The sequence below is a fragment of the Callorhinchus milii genome, unplaced genomic scaffold (genome assembly GCF_018977255.1).
Source record: "Callorhinchus milii isolate IMCB2004 unplaced genomic scaffold, IMCB_Cmil_1.0 Scaffold5, whole genome shotgun sequence".
NCBI lineage: Eukaryota > Metazoa > Chordata > Chondrichthyes > Chimaeriformes > Callorhinchidae > Callorhinchus > Callorhinchus milii.
Window position 1 is genome coordinate 25,731,008 of NW_024704746.1, and position 17,229 is coordinate 25,748,236.

Here is a 17,229-nt window from a genome sequence, read left to right on the forward strand (position 1 = left end):
TGATCCACAAAATACACAGTCACTACACTTTATAGTATATTCTGTGAAGTGCTTTGATACATCTCAACAGTGTGAAAAGGCACTATATCAAATGTAAGGATTATTATCACAAGCATTTCCTTTTGTTTATCTGTAGAATATTGTGTTTCACAGCTAATGTTTGAGAGCGGTACAGACAGACAGTTGAGATTGATTTTGTTGTTGTTGTTGAGATTGATCATCTTAAATAGAATTTCATCTGGTCATTTCCAGTGCAAGACATTATTCAGTTTTTGGAGTGAATTATTATACTCACAATAATCTAATCTTGTGTACGTTGCATTGATTGTCATGCTAACTGCTGTGTTTGTATTGCCTTTAGCCCGTGCTGTCCCTCCAACACGTGAAACAAATGCAGGAGGTTTACAAATTCAACAGCACAAAAAATGCGGAGATCCGTTTCAGGTACAGAATAATAAACAACACATGACATTTACACAGAGCCTTTCACGTCAGGAGGACGTCCCAAGGCGCAGGCCAGTCAGGGATTTCGACCCGAGCTGGGGGTTGGGATCAGGAGGGGTGGAGGACAGCAAGGGTAGGGGTAGGTAGGGTTGAAGAGGAAGGTCTTGAGTTGGGCCTTGAAGGAGACAAGGGAAGGGATGAGGTGAATGGACTGTGAGTTGGAGTTCCAAAGGGTGGGGGCAGAAAGGCTAAAGGAAACCGGATAAAAGAGGGAAATGTTCAGTTTTTGTTCATAATCATCGCCTGATGGGGAAAGTAGACGTGTGGACATTGCGTAAGAACGAGATTGGATTTGGCTGTGGATCGTTAGAAAGAAGAGGATTTAATTCCCTTTGAATCTGGTTTAGATTTAAACCAGAGATTTGGCAATCGCATTCTTAAAACTGCTTTTAGCACTCAGAAATGTGACTTTGTACTCTTTTGGGTTGAGTGATTAACGTTAGATTTGCTTAGCAGTATTGTGTAGACTTTATGATTTTGTTATTGATCCACACAAGATGGCTCCGATTGTGTCTGCGAGCCAAGTGGGAGGAGGCCATTCCTCTGGCGTTACAGATGGTGACAGAACAAGGCAGAATGAAGTTCACTCGACCTCTTTACAGGTATCATTCACTAATAGTTTCACCTTTTTAGCTATTAGAATGTGGCATTGTGTTTTGAAAGTCTATTGGGCAACATCACAGAAACTGCCAACAACAACACAGGACATTTACTCAGTGCCTTTCACATCAGGAGGACGTCGGGGATTTGGACCCGAGCTGGGGGTTGACATCTGAAGGGGTGAAGCGCAGGGAGGATGGGACAAGGGTGGTCGAAGGCACATTTGAAGAGGAGCATCTTGAGATGGGCCTTGATGGAAGCAATTGAGGGGGCGAGGCCGTGGGATGGAGTTCCAGAGGGTGGGGGCAGAGAAGCTGAAGGCCTAACCCCCGATGGGGCAGGGGACGTGGAGCAGGCCGGAGCCAGCAAAGCGGAGGGAGCGGACAGGTTGATAAGGTAGTAGCCTGTCACAGAGGTAGGAAGGGACAAGGCTGGAGGTCCGACACCCGGCAGACCCCAAAATACTAAGAGGCCCTGAGGTAATATTCTGTGTGTTTAGATTTGCTGAAGTTTAGCACTTGTGTATTCAGGTTTGTTTAAAAAGCAATATTGGTTGCAGGGATCTGTACAACTTTGAAACAGCGCGTCAGCAAACCAAGAACACGTTTGTGAAGAATAAACCCAACATGCACCCGATCACAGCCAGTATCATCGCCAAAGACCTTCACATGGATCAACAATAGAACATAAGAATTTTCTGGCAAAAGAAGATCAATGTCCATCCAGTTCGCCTCTCACCATCCTGGCTGTCACTTGACATGTTGTGTCCTAAACTATACACTGTATCCCCAGAGATTATTTTCTAGCAGAAATCTAATTTGTTCTTGAAACAAACAACATTTTCTGCTCCCACCGTCTGTCTCCCTCGGGAGCCTGTTCAATACATTTACAACTCTGAAGTAGTATTTCTGAATTTAGCCCCTTCAATGTCCTCTGGTTCTACTGTTCAATACAAGATAAAACAGCTTATCATGGTCTATAGTCAATGCCTTCAGAATCTTAAAGACGGTAATCATATCACCTCTCAACCTTCTATTAATAATAGGACTGCTCAGTCACGTAAAGATGGGCTGATCTGGAAATTAAGTAGTCCAGTATAAGAGCATCTTCTGAACAATAATCTCAGCCCAAAACTTGCTCTTGACAAATTTAAAGTGAAATACAATTGACATAAGATTTTTTTTAATGTGTTCATTGAAATTCTGCATTACAGGGATGAAATCAGTTTTTCTATAATTGTTACTGGTTTAACAAATAAACCAGTATTTGGTTTAGGAGATTTAACTAAAAATAAATCTTTACCAGTGATTTGAGCGCATTATTAACACGTGTATCAGTAAAATAATAAAAATCTAAAATAATAAAATGATTGAGTTTTCTGCAAATTGTTCTGGCTGTTTTTCTTTTGGTCAATCGGCTGTCTGTCCCATGGAAAGCCATCTCTGTGCTTAAGCCATCTAAACCAAACTGAGTTTCAGGTAACAATAAACCAACACCCGAGTGCCTCTATTACATTAGTAATAATCCTTGCATTTGACATAGCGCCTTATCATGTAATTGAGACTCCTCAAAGCGCTGGTTGCTCAGCCTAACCATCATGATCTACAGCAGGGTGATCCAGCTGGTGGCCGTGGGCTGCATCCGGCCCCTCCTCCCTCCATTTTATCCGTCCCACCTGCTCCCTCCTTAACCTGTAAATGTTGGATGTTTCTGGAAGGGAAACAAAATGCGTCTCACAAACATTTCCCAAATAGGGCAAACAGCCCTCAGCAGCCACAAGGTTGGACCCCCAGGGCTACAGTGAATGCGACTTCTATTATATAATGGGGGGAGGGGGGGAAGGCGCATTTAAGGGATTAAAAACTGCTTTAAAAACATACTAGACTGGAACGTGCAAAGCAAAACTGTTTGCAAAGGTTTCTGAAGGCGTATGGATTTGTAAGAATTACAAGTTGAAGAGAGTGCTAAATGTTCAGTAAATGTACACAAACAAACACCCCCCACCCCACCCCGTTGCTCCCTTTCACTCAGCGATTTATTCATTTTAATTTTGAACTACAAATGTTAATTTTCAACTAAAAATGGAATATCTGTGGTTTTCTGTGATTTGCTGATGGTAATTGTGTGGAGAGAGAGACTTTGGAATTCCAGACTTTCTCACTGTTGACTAAACTTTATGATTGTGTGAAATATATGGGAAAACTTCAGGTGTTTGGTTAGTAATTAAAAATAAATCTTTACCAGTGATTTGAGAGCATTACTAACACGTGTATCATTGGATAATAAAATGATTTAAGTTTTCTGCAAATTGTTCTGGCTGTTTTTCTTTTGGTCAGTCTGACACCTGGAAAGCCATCTCTGTGCTTAAGCCATCTAAGCCAAACTGAGTTTCAGGTAGTGTTAAACAATAAACCAGCCGGCACCTGAGTGCCTCTATTACATTAGTAATAATCCTTGCATTTGACATAGCGCCTTATCGTGTAATTGAGATGTCCCAAAGCGCTTCACAGAATATATAAAGTGAATTGACTATATTTTGTGGGTGAAAAGCAGCAGCCAATTGCGCACAGCAGCGTCCCACAAACAGTCGTGGATTGAGTGACCAAATTTTTTTTTCTTTTTGGAGCGATTATTACCCCGAAAAGCGATCCGTCAATCGACTGACAAGTGGGTTCCTATTTACTGCTGGTAAGCAGAGGTGTGCGGAGTAAGGAAACGTGGCTAAGATTTCGCCCTGTCCAGGAATCGAACCCAGGTCTCTTGCGAGGCGAGCGCTCTAACCACTGCTACAGGACTCCACTCCTGGCCTGAACTGCAAACTATACTCTTTAATCCCCAGAAACCTGTCACTGCGATGACGAGCATAATCCAACAACAACAAAATGACGTTTATAGAGCGCCTTTCATGTTGGGAGGGCGTCCCGAGGCGCTGGACAGTTGGGTCAGGACCCGAGCAGGGGGAAGGGTAGAGGGGAGGGAAGGCAGAGAGGTGGGAGGGAGACCAAAGACACGGTCGAAGAGAAGGGTCTCGAGACCGGCCTTGAAGGAGGTGAGGGAGGAAGCGAGGCGAAGGGACCGTGGGATGGAGTTCCAGAGTGTGGGGGCAGAGAGGCTGAAAGCCCGGCCACCGATGGTAGGGCGGGTCGGGCGGGCGACATGGAGCAGCCGGAGCCCGATGAACGGAGGGAGGGGACAGGTTGGTAGGGAGTCAGCAGGTCAGAGAAGTAGGAGGGAGCAACGCCATGGATGGCCTTAAAGGTGAGGACGAGGATCTTGAACTCGATCCTCTGGGGGATGGGGAGCCAGTGGAGTCGGGCGAGGGTGGGAGTGATGGGGTCACGGAGCCTGGTGCATGAGAGTACGCGATCTGCCTCGCCTCCTCCTTATCCTCCTTCAAGTCCTGCCTCAAGACCCTCCTCTGACCATGCCCCCTCCCTCACCCCCAGCTCAGGTCTGAAATGCTGTACACTGTCCAGCGCCTTGGGACGTCTTCCCGACGTGAAAGGCGCTGTACACGTGTAATATTGTTGTGAAGGGAAGAGTTGTTAAGGGCGATGAGGAGGGAGGTGACGAATGTGTGGGTGAGGGTTTCGGCAGCCGGAGGGGTGAGGCAGTGGCGGAGTCTGGCCATGTTGTGGAGATGGTGGTAGGCAGTACCGGTCACGGTGCAGATGTGGGGGAGAAAGGGCAGTTCAGGGGTCAATGCAATCCATTGCATTAGTTGATTTTCTGACTTTGATACCTGATGTTTTATTTTTGGATTATCCGCATCACCAATTTGACTTCTGTGAGTTATTTGTCCTTAGATTGACGGTTTGGACTATGAGCAGTGAGTTTTCTCAACAATTCTGATCAGCAGAAAGTGTAGAGTTAGAAAAACCCACTCACCTCAGGGCCAGACTTTGTACTGGATCCATCCGCACCTTCAAGACTGAGGTTGATGGATTGTTGGTTGGTCAGGGTATTAAGGGATAATGTGGAGAAAGCGGGAAATTAGAATTGAAAGGATTAATTGAGGTACAGATCAGCCAAGGATCTAATTATAATAAATTGACCAATATTAAATTGGTCATTTTCAATCCACGGCTGTGTGTGGGACGCTGCTGTGTGCAATTGGCTGCCGGGTTTCGCCCACAAATACGCTATCAATTCACTTTACAGTTATTCTGTGAAGCGCTTTGAGACGTTGAGAAGACATGATAAGGTGCTCTATCAAATTCAAGGATTATTATTATCATTTTGATCATGTATGTTTGCAGAAGCAAAATTCTGAGCACTAAATCATGAATATGACACCAAAACAGCCAGCAACATATCCCCTCTGATTCTTCGAATGACTTACGAGCTCACAAGGAATTGGATTTTATACTGAAATCTGTAATTTGTTAACAAAGTTATATTCATTAACAAGCAACACATTATAAATTGCAATTTGGAGGAGGATTACTGACCAGATGTTGGCAGTATCACACACAGCACCACAGCTCCCAGCGGCCATGCCTCGCTACACCGTGCACGTGAGGAGCGAGTGGCTGACGGTGCCCTGCAAGGACACGTGTAGCACCGTGTTGTGGTTGGGCCGAGAGGCCTTGAGACGCTACGTGAAGAACAAGCCAGACAATGGCGGGTTGGACTGTGTGGCTGACGTGACGTTCCTGATGAGACGCTGTCAGGGACAGGGATTGTTAGATCCCGATGATGCCATTGAGGACGTTCTGGAAGACAATGATTTTGTGGAAGTTGGTAGGTTTCCTCTTCATTCACAAATGGCCAATGATGTCATTTACTGTTCTCATAATACGTCTCAAAGCGCTTCACACAAAACACTGACGGCAGATACACTTGCCATGAACCTGCTGAAGATCAATGAAGAGCTCAGTCAACCTCCCGGGGCAGATAGACAATAGGAGACGGAGTCTGTGCTGATGTGTACCAACACGATGGCCCCTTCTGTGCAGATCATTGCAATCTAATAAACAACAATAATAATAATCCTGGCATTCGATACAGCGCCTGAGCACGTCATCGAGACATCTCAAAGCACTTCACAGGATACACTAAAGTGTAGTGACTGTGTATTTTCTGGGTGAAACGCAGCAGCCAATTGCGCACAGCAGCGTCCCACAAACAGTCGTGGGTTGAAGTGACCAAATTATAATTGCTTTTTTCTTCTTGAGGGATTATTATCAGACGTGTAGAGTAAGGAAACTTGCCCAAGGTTTCGCCCTGCTCGGGAATCGAACCTGGGTCCTCTCGCTAGCGAGGCGAGTGCTCTACCCCCTGAGCTACAGGACTCCAACAAACAAAGCCCATTCAGGGTCATATTTACCTTATGACCTGAATGGACTGACAGAACCCTGATTTAACGTTTTCTTTGATGGACGGCACTTGTGACAACACAGCCCTCCCCAAGTATTGGAGTGTTACTATGTGATGTGTGTTTACATCAATGATTGGACCTGATTGATGTCTAAAGTCTTCTGGTTGTTCTGTTATATAGTTATCACAGGAGATGATTCCAGAGCCACAGAGTTCAACTCTTTGAGCACACAAAGAGCATTTCTGTATCCTTTGTCTTGTGTTTATTTTGCCATGTAATCAATGCTACGTACTGGTCGAATGCAGTGTCATGTATTGTATAGGTGTATCATTGTAATATTTGAGATTGATTATTATGAAAGAGTGCTCTTTGTCCAACTTGTGGTTACTCTTCTTTCGGGTGCTCTAACCACTGAGCTACAGGTCTCCAGAGTTAATAAACAGCTAAGGAGGCTGGTGCTACAAATCTATCACATCATGTTACAAATTCTTAATAAATATTACAGAAAATATCGGGAGCCCCAGGAGGTAAGAGAAGACAGAATTATTGTACCACTCTAAATTTAATTTAACGTTGATTTAAAATCAGTAATGCTTTGTTTGGATGGATCTGAGCAGATGGTTTTGATGAAGACAGATCTTGGGAGAAACATTCTGCTTAAAGCATCGGAGATAAGATGTGAAATTGCATTATTAGAGTCATTTTGTTTTGCTCAGCCGGGTGTCTGACACATGCGGAAACCCGTCACCGTTGCTTAAGAGTCTCCAAACCAAACTGAGAATTCCCCACATCCCAACTACACCTGGAAACCCCAGAGAGAGATTGTTGGGATGGAGTGCGCTCTCTCTCCCCCTCTGGAGGGACACATCTTGTTTACCTAATTCAGGAGAGTATTAGGTGCAGGTTGGCAAGAACCAAGGCTTGGGGGGAGTCCAGAGTGTGCGTTGGGGTAACTGCTGGAGTCTGACCAATTAAACCCAGACAGCTTAGCCATTGAGAGCGCTGTCTGGCAAATTTTAGTAAAGGCAGAGTAAGGGCAGAGGTTAAGGGCTGTGAAGGGCAAGTCTAGGTTAAACACCGAGAAGGTTTTTTATGTATGCTTTCAAAGGGAATTGGATAGGTACTTAAAAATGGAAAAATGTGTGGGGCTATGGGGTAAGAATATGGGAGTGGGACGAGTTGGGGCAATAGAGGGGGAGTGGGACTAGTTGGGGCAATAGTGGGGGAGTGGGACTAGTTGGTAGCCCTTTCAAAGAGCCAGCACAGGCACGAGGGGCTGAATGGCCTCCTTCTGTGCTGTATGATGAGGTGGGTATTCTGGAAGGATGCGATCAGATGGGCTGAAATGTAGTTTCTAATCTGTAACTCATGATCTCTTGTGAGTGATTGTTGTTCTCCTCAGTACATTGAGTTGGATGGAAAGACCTTAACCACAGAAAACCTGGTCAAGCTTGGTAAAGGGCTGTACAAGATCCAGGTACAGTGTTCTCTGTTAAGTAGGATTGCTTGACATTTGATATTAAAACCAATCGCTTCAATTAAAAACGGTTTGGCACCTGAATGCAGAATGGATTCTTGTCTTTCAGCTCACTCCAGAGGCAGTCACAGGAGTCAAAAAATCCCGAGACCTTGTGGAGAAAATCATCAACGAAAACAAAGGTTGCACATTACTCCGTCAATAATAATAATATTAAACTTTGTATTTGATATAACCCCTTATCATGTCTTCAAGACGTTTCGAAGTTTGTTACAGAATAGACTGTAAAGTGAATTGACTGTGTATTTTGTGGGCGAAACGCGGCAGCCAATTGCGCACAGCAGCGTCCCCACACACAGTCGTGCATTGAGTGACCAACATTTTTTTTAATCTGTCAAAAATGGAACAAATGCATGCTCTATTTCTACTTTGTTTGAAAAAAAATCTTGTCATCTAGAAACCCATCATTAGATATTCTCGAATCACTTCATGTGATATTTTAGAAATTGAAGTTAACACAAACTGAGGACATATGAGCATCGTGACTCCTAAACCTTATGTCTTCTAATATTTTCCATTGCAGCTGTGTATGGAATAACAACCGGCTTTGGGAAATTCGCCAGAATTGTTATTCCAAATAACAAGCTGGAGTAAGTATGTGGCCAGTTCTGTACTGTTTGGTGTAACGGTGATTTCCTTGCATTGTTCATTAATCGAGCTTTTGCTGTTACAGGGAGCTCCAAGAGAATGTTATATTGGCCTCTGCAGTGGGTAGGTAAAGTACTGTAACTCCTTTCCCCACGCAAATTTCTGTCACTTGCCTGAAACACTCGAGAGCTTTATTGTCTGTCAAACACATGTTTTGCTATCACCTTACAGCTAAGTACATATTTCTTCTCTGACCTTTTTTCACCTTATCAACAATAAATGAACAAAAATATTTTACGCAATGTAGATACAGTAAAACTCGCATAAGTCCGATCTGTATAAATCGTATAATTCGCCTAAGTCGCATTTGCCAAGTTTAACATAACTCATACTTTCTGTAAGTTATCTTAAATGTATGGACCCAACTGATACGACTTATGTGAGGTTTACTGTATTTGCTTAATGAGATCCAATTTGAAGTGAAATCTGTCCACTCTGCTTCATTTGGAAGGAAAGACAATTTAATGGAATATTCAAAATAACTAAAAAAGTGTAGAATTCATACGATTTCTAAACAATCTGCATTAAATATTTTGTAAGTGGAAATGGTTTGGAAGTATTTGCATTTGTACATTCACTGCTGTCCGCAATTTGCTGTGTTTCTCCCACAAAATATACAGTCAATTTACATTACAATATATCCTGTGAGGCTTTGAGACGTCTTGAAGATGTGATAAGGCGCTGTATCAAATGCAAGGATTATTATTATCATTGTTATTATTGTTATTATTACATTGTCCTCGTCCAGGTGTTGGAAAACCTTTGTCACAGGAAAGATCTCGGATGCTCTTGGCTTTGAGGATCAATGCTCTCTCTAAGGGACACAGTGGGATTTCTTCAGAAACCCTCCATCAAATGATCCAGGCTTTTAACGGCAAGATATAATCCTTTATCTTATGGTCCTATGGTCATATGAACATACATGGACTCAGTGCAACATTCTGTCTCTATCTTTGAAACTCCATCCCACAATCCCTTCCCCTCTCTCCCTCCCTCGCCTCCTTCAAGCTCCATCTCAAGACCCTCCTCTTTGACTGCACCTTCAGTCACCCTCCTTCCCCCACCCTCCCTGCCCTCCGCCCCTCCTGATCCCAACTTGGATCCAAATCCCTGACTGTCCAGCACCTTGGGACATCCTCCTGATGTGAAAGGCTCTGTGTAAATGTCACTTGTTGCTGTTGTTAATTAAATTGTTGTTGATGAAAAAGGAAGAGTTAAGCACTACATGTAAAGAGTAATAGACAAAATAATTACAAAATGTTAACCTAATTTGTTTAATGTTGTCTCCTGTAGCTTCCTGTCTCTCATACGTCCCAGAGAAGGGAACAGTTGGGGCCAGTGGAGATCTGGCTCCCCTTTCTCACCTCGCCCTGGGGCTGATGGGCAAAGGCAAAATGTGGTCACCAAAATGTGGATGGGCAGATGCTGAAGACGTAACATTTGTTTTCAATTTATTCTTTATATTTATTGTGGAGTCCTGTAGCTTTAGTGGATTTTAGATACTTGTTTAAAAATGTCCCATTGCTGTATCCCCCTTGATTAGGTTTTACGAGCTCACAGTCTCAAGCCGATTTCACCGAAAGCTAAAGAGGTAAGGAAACGTTACTCATGTCACACATATTGGACGTCACCTGGAACATATTGGTATCATCACTATATCTCAAACACTAGCACACCACATCTCAGGAACCAGAAAAGCAATGTGTCGGGGACATTGCTAGCTAACATTTCTTTTCATTTGCAACAGTTGTATGTATGTATATATATATAATATATCTTTGTATTTGATATAGCGCCTTATCACGTCTTTATCACAGTCAATTCACTTTTCAGTATGAAGCGCTTTGAGACGCCTCGAAGACATGATAAGGCACTATATCAAATAAAAAGACTATTATTATTATATTATTACATTATTATTATTATATTGCTGTGGTCAGACCATTGGAAATGATGAGAATTTCTGGAGAAAATGTTGACGTTTAATCCAGTTAAAAGGATTATTATTATTTTTTGGAACTCATTTTCTGTTGAGGAACATTGAATGTATTTAACTCAAATCTCCATTCCTGGCTAGGGTTTGTCACTCATTAATGGGACACAGATGATCACGTCGCTGGGAGCTGAGGCTGTGGAGAGAGCGACTGCTATAGCCAGACAGGCTGACATTATAGCAGCTCTTACACTGGAGGTTCTGAAAGGCAGCACAAGAGCCTTTGACAGTGGTGAGTATTCTGTTAAACAGACCTGATGTAAACTACTCTATTGGCATTTTTCCCTTCCTTATATATCAGTTGGCGACATCAACGGCCAAGCTGTGTGGGTTTAGCTGGTTAGACTCCAGCAGTTACCCCGACACACTCTGGGCTCCCCCCAAGCCTTGGCTCTCGCCAACCTGCGCCTAATACTCTCTGGAATTAGGTAAACAGGATGTGTCCCTCCAGGGAGAGAGAGAGCACACATTCCATTGCAACAATCTCTCTCTGGGATTTCCGTGTGAAGGTGGGATGTGGAAAATTCTCAGTTTGGTTTGGAGACTCTTATCAAACCCTTAATTTTCTTATCACTTCAGATAACATAATGCCAATACTGCCTTTCTTTCCTTTTCTCACGTGACAGATATCCACAGCTCCCGCCCTCACCCTGGCCAGGCCGAGGTAGCCTCTCGCTTTAGGTCACTACTGGATTCTGACATTCATTCATCCGAGATCGCAGGTAGAACCTTCACCACCTTGTAGAGTCCTGTATCTCAGCGGTTAGAGCACTTGCCTCACAAGCGAGAGACCCGGCTTTGATTCCCAAGCAAAATAAAACATTAGGCAAGTTTCCTTACTCCCCATGCACGCCTCTGTTTACCTAGCAGTAAGTAGGAACCATTTGTTATTGGCAGGTCGCTTACCAAGTGTAATAATCACTTTAAAAAAATCGTAGTGACTCAATCCATGACTGTTTGTCGGACACCGTACACTATGTTGTGCAATCGGTTGCTGCGTTTCGCCCACAGAGTATACAGTCACTTTATAGTGTATCCTGTGAAGCGCTTTGAGACGTCTCGAAGACACGATAAGGCGCTGTATCAAATGCCAGGATTATTATTATTATTATTGCTGCTATTATTCTTGCTTCATGTCTCTGTGTTAATGTTCCTCTAACCTGTTGAAACTTTCCCAGACAGCCACAGGTTCTGTGATCGTGTTCAGGATCCCTTCACAATATGCTGCTGCTCTCAGGTAAGTACTATGACACATAAATAATGTCACATATTTACTGTTACACCAGGCAAGCTGACCATGGCAGCTCTCGTTTTAAGTTCTAACAATAACAAAGCTTCTCTTGTTTGGAAATCATTTCTTCCAGGTGCACGGTGTGGTCAATGAAACTATTGCTTTTGTGAAAAAAATTATCCTGACAGAAATTAATAGTGCTACAGATAACCCGGTATCCTTTATAATAATAATAATCTTTGCATTTGATATAGCGCCTTATCACGTCTTCGAGACGTCTCAAAGCGCTTCACTGAATATACTGTAAAGTGAATTGACTGTATTTTGTGGGTGAAACACGGCAGCCAATTGCGCACAGCAATTACAATCTGGCAGATGAATGTTGAACCTTAATATGTTTGAAGATCGTATTTGCAGAGAGAGGAGAAATTATTTCAGGTGGAAATTTCCACGGTGAATATCCGGCTAAAGTAAGTGATCATCAACAACAACTTGCATATATAAATATATACAGCGCACTCCCCACCCCAAGCAGATTAGGGTTCCCCAAGCATTTGTTCAAACTGTTTAGAGAATAATTCATGTAGGGCCAGGGATAAACATCCCACTGTGAACATATTGTAAGAATATCGTAACAGAAATAAAACAAGCCAAACCAGCCGTACCCACCAATAGCCAAATTATCCTACTGGATTATCACATCCCTCTACAGTGTTTCTACCTCATTGGTTACTACTTCATCCATTACCACCTCATAAGTAATCATTACTAATCTCTAAAGCATCAATAAATCTGTCCCAAGTCTGATCTGTGTAAACCGTATCATCACTTAGGTCGTACATCTGCCCAAGTTCTGTTCAAGAGTTTCTATTCTAATCAAGTTTGACATAACTCATACTTTACATAAGTCACATTAAATGTATGGTCCCAACTGAAAATAATAATAATAATCCTTGCATTTGATATAGCGCCTTATTACATCTTCGAGACGACTCAAAGCGCTTCACAGGATACACTGTAAAGTGAATTGACCGTAAATTTGTGGCTGATACGATTTATGTGAGGTTTACTGTAGGTTTACTGTATTCTTATAGGAGATTTTGATAGTTTAAGCAATGTTTGAAATTGTATTGGCAAACAGATACTCACAGCTGCACACTAAATGGACTGACTGAATGTTGTATCTTGTGTTATAACGAACTCTCCAGGCCCTGGATTACTTGGCTATTGGTGTTCATGAACTGGCTGCAATCAGTGAGAGGAGAATCGAGAGGCTGTGTAACCCTTCTCTCAGTGGCCTGCCAGCCTTCCTGGTCACTGACGGGGGTCTGAACTGTGGCTTCATGGTGATTCACTGCACAGCAGCGGCTTTGGGTACAGATATCACAGTTATAAATGTCTTAATAAAATAAATCCTCCCATTTATCTACAATTCCCTTCCTGCCCTGGCACCTCCCAATCTCTTCCACCTGCTTACTCCCCAACACAAGATATAACAAAGTAAGATGTCATCTTTTCTGTTAAATATATTAAAATAAATAATTCTGCTGTGTAATCATGTTATTTCCAATCTACAACATAATGTTTATATATATGTGTTATATACACACTTACCACACTGGCTGCCAATATTGTGTTGCTGATGTAGTTAGACAACGGAAGTTAAATCACATGGAACAGGTGATTGTGAAATAATCTGTTGATAACTGATGTTGCTGCAGTGTCTGAGAACAAGGTTCTGTGCCACCCGTCATCAGTTGACTCCCTGTCCACCAGTGCAGCCACTGAGGATCATGTCTCTATGGGGGGCTGGGCTGCCAGGAAAGCCTTGAGGGTCATAGAGCACGTGGAGCAAGGTAACCCTGACTAAGAGAACAAACAATACACACACATATATATAAAATAATCCTCGCATTTGATTGTTGCATTTCATGATGTATTGTACAGTGTATCCTGTGAAGCGCTTTGAGACGTCTCCAAGACATGATAAGGCACTGTATCAGATACAAGGATTATTATTATTATTACAGTAAAATTGGTAACAGGGAAATATTTCTTTAATAATAATAATCCTTGCATTTGATGTAGCACCTTATAAGGATAGCAATTAACTGCTACTAATAATATTCCTTAACTTCTCATCTGAAGGGCAGATAAACACAATGATACTGGATTAATTCCTTTTTCCAAAAGCTAGAGGCATTACACCAGCTGCCTGCAACGCAGAGGTCGCTGTGTGGCTGTGACCTGCATCGCAAAGCGCTTCACAGAATATATTGTAAATTACTATTAAATTAATTTATTATTAAATTAATTCATTATTAAATTAATTCATTATTAAATTGTTATGAATGTTATTATTAAAGGTATTATTATTACTACTAAAGTAATTTGTATTAGTATTAAATTATTATTATTAAACTAGTATTATCAGAAAGCAATGCGCAATTTAAAGCTATATTTATATGAACGCAACTTGAACTAAAAAAGGAATTTGTTGGGTCATTATGTTATTTGTGTTAAACTAACAAACAGCAGATTGATGTGAGGACTATGTTGTTGTTTCAGTGCTCGCTATAGAGCTTCTGGCAGCTTGTCAGGCTCTGGAGTTCCTGCGCCCACTTCATACCACAGCCCCCCTGGAAACCGTCTATCAACTAGTGCGCTCAGTGGTCAAGTAAGTCATAGCATCAGTACCTTCGTCTCAGAGGAAAATACTCAATAATAAATTGCTTGAAGGTTAAAAACAACTTTCACCTTCAGTTACTGTGATATGTAGAGTCCTGTAGCTCAGGTTAGAGCACTCGCCTCGCAAGCGAGAGAGAGAGGACCTGGGTTTGATTCCCAGGCAAAATCTTAGGCAAGTTTCCTTCCTCCACACACACGCCTCTGTTTACCAGCAGTAAATAAGAATTCGGTTGTTAGTTGATTGGAGGATGGCTTTTCTGGGGATAATAATCCTTTCAAAAAAAAATTGGTCGTTCAATCCACGAGTGTATGTGGGACACTGCTGTGCACAATTCGCTGCCGCGTTTCACCCACAAAATACACAGTCAATTCACTTTACGGTATATTCTGTGAAGCGCTTTGAGACATCTGACCGACATGATAAGATGCTGTATCAAATGCTAGAATTATTTTATTATATTCCCCTTAACCTTCGCACCTTCTGCTCTAAGTGCTCTAGGACGCTATATAAATCCAAGTTCTTGTTGTTGTTGTCATTGTCCAGAGCCCTGGATAAAGATCGTTCCATGGCCCCAGACATTGAAACTGCTCAGAGGCTGCTGACTGAAGAAAAGGCAAGTTACTGCTGTATTGTACATTTCTGGGAAGGTTTCACAGATACAGTAAAACTGGCATAAATCTCATCTGTATAAGTCATACATTGCCCACGTCTCATTCAAGTGTTTATACTCTACGCAAGTTTGACTAAACTCATTCATTGCATAAGTCATATTAAATGTGAGGTTTACTGATGTGAGGTTTACTGAACCTGATTATCACTGCTTAACAACAATTTCTTGTTAAGCAGTGATAATCAGGTTCAGTAATCCTGTAGCTCAGTGGTTAGAGCACTCGCCTCGCAAACGAGAGGACCTGGGATCAATTCCCGAGCAGGACAAAACCTTAGGCAAGTTTCCTCACTCCACACGCCTCTGTTTACCAGCAGTAAGTAGGAATCCAGTTGTTAGTCGATTGGCGGATCACTTTTCTCGGAGTAATATTTTGTTAAAAACTAATAATAACAAAAATAATAATAATAATTTGGTCACTTAATCCACGACTGTTTGTGGGACGCTGCTGTGCACAATTGGCTGCCGTGTTTTGCCCACAAGCACACAGTCAATTCACTTTACAGGGTATCCTGTGAAGTGCTTTGAGACTCTCAAAGACTTGATAAGGCGCTATATCAAATGCAAGGATTATTATTATTATAATTTTGTAATGATTTGTTTTAAACAGGTTTGGCAAGCAGTGCAGCCATATATGGAACATTACAGGAATGTTAAGACATCAGAATAAGCATTTGCTCCAACAGATGGATCTTTGAAGAATTCTCTGTGATCATCAGATAAATAACTGCTTAAGAAATGGCCTCAGTGTATAAGGACGGTTAAAGATCTCTTTTGGAGAAACACAAAGATTATTTTAACTTGATGTATTACTGTCTACTGTAAATGGAAAACAATACTATTTCGTGATTCTAGGGATGTGTTTGTATTTGTTTTGTGGTCATTGGAATATATATAAAACTCAATTCAGTCATCATGACAATCTACCATTTTTTTCCATAAACTCTCCATTATATAAACCTGCTTCTCTGCTTGTCAGAATGTTTCGACCTTTCGAACTTTCAAACTTTTTGAACTTTTTGCATTTGATATAGCGCTTTTCAAGTCTTCTGGACATCACAAAGCGCTTCACAGAATATGCTGTAATATACTGATATTTCTATACTAGTAACTCTCAGCTTGACAGAGGGACCTTATAACACCATTTCCAATTACTAGACAATAAGTTGTGGAGTCCTGTAGTGTAGTGGATAGTGTACTCGCCTTGCAAGCGAGAAGACCTGCTTTTTTTTTGTTGGAGGGCTTAGTATCCCCGGAACGTGATCTGCGAATTGAGTAACAATCGGGTTCCTACTTACTGCTGGTAATCAGGCATGTGGAGTAAGGAAACTTGCCTAAGGTTCTGTCCTGCCCGGTAATCTAACCCAGGTCCTTTCGCTTGCGAGGTGAATGCTCTAACCAATACGTTATGTGACTTTAAGGTTGCATTGATGCAGAGCAATAGTATATAAATCAGAGCAGTAAATTATATTACAGTCAAATAGTTCTTGAGTGAGTTATCTTTCTAACACACTGCAGGTAGAAGCCAACATCAGATTACTTCTTATCCCCTGAGCCAGCTCTCAGTTAGCAATTAACTACTATTACTAATAATCCTTAATGTCTCATCAAGGACAGATAAATGCAATGCTATTGGATTCATTCCTCCTTCCAAAGGCAAGAGGCATTACACCAGCTGCCTACAACACAGAGGTCGCTGTGTGGCAGTGACCTACGTTCGATTACAATACCATGTGCCGGCTGTTGACTCATAACTGGATTATACAATAAACGACAGTCATGACAAAGTGACCCCCAGGACACCCGAGTCAATGAGGCTGTGAACTGCAGCACAGAATGATACCTGGGGGGGTTGGGGACGGGTGGTTGGGGGGTGGCCACTCATTCGCTTCCAGGCAAATCTTTTTTTATAGAAAAGATGCAATCGACTACCAACCGGGTTCCTACTTACTGCTAAATAAACAGAGGTGTGTGGAGGAAGGAAACTTGTCTAAGGTTGTGTCCCGACCGGGAATCAAACCCGGGTCCTCTGGCTCGCCA

General features: G+C 42.2%; 2 protein-coding genes across 3 annotated transcripts; both read left to right on the plus strand.

Moving 5' to 3' along the window:
- Positions 1–337: 337 nt before the first annotated feature.
- LOC121849189 (leukotriene A-4 hydrolase-like) lies at positions 338–3,412 on the plus strand. The gene is made up of 3 exons (XM_042335181.1): positions 338–444; positions 1,002–1,106; positions 1,664–3,412. Exons 1-3 carry the CDS (start codon positions 392–394, stop codon positions 1,785–1,787), a joined length of 282 nt encoding a protein of 93 aa, XP_042191115.1. The 5' UTR covers positions 338–391; the 3' UTR covers positions 1,788–3,412.
- Positions 3,413–5,558: 2,146 nt separating this feature from the next.
- Positions 5,559–16,105, plus strand: LOC103188896 (histidine ammonia-lyase-like). Of its 2 annotated transcripts, XM_007909063.1 has the most exons (20): positions 5,559–5,847; positions 6,605–6,668; positions 6,930–6,951; positions 7,827–7,901; positions 8,011–8,083; positions 8,485–8,551; positions 8,635–8,672; positions 9,358–9,483; positions 9,903–10,042; positions 10,153–10,200; positions 10,687–10,834; positions 11,229–11,324; positions 11,781–11,839; positions 11,967–12,047; positions 12,238–12,303; positions 13,042–13,207; positions 13,555–13,689; positions 14,402–14,510; positions 15,066–15,135; positions 15,800–16,105. In XM_007909063.1, exons 1-20 carry the CDS (start codon positions 5,559–5,561, stop codon positions 15,857–15,859), a joined length of 1,932 nt encoding a protein of 643 aa, XP_007907254.1. In that variant the 3' UTR covers positions 15,860–16,105. The 2 variants fall into 2 exon arrangements, 1 of the variants encoding a protein (XP_007907254.1); XR_489013.2 differs by lacking the exons at positions 14,402–14,510; positions 15,066–15,135; positions 15,800–16,105 and having other exon boundaries at positions 13,042–13,333; positions 13,555–13,621.
- Positions 16,106–17,229: the final 1,124 nt, after the last annotated feature.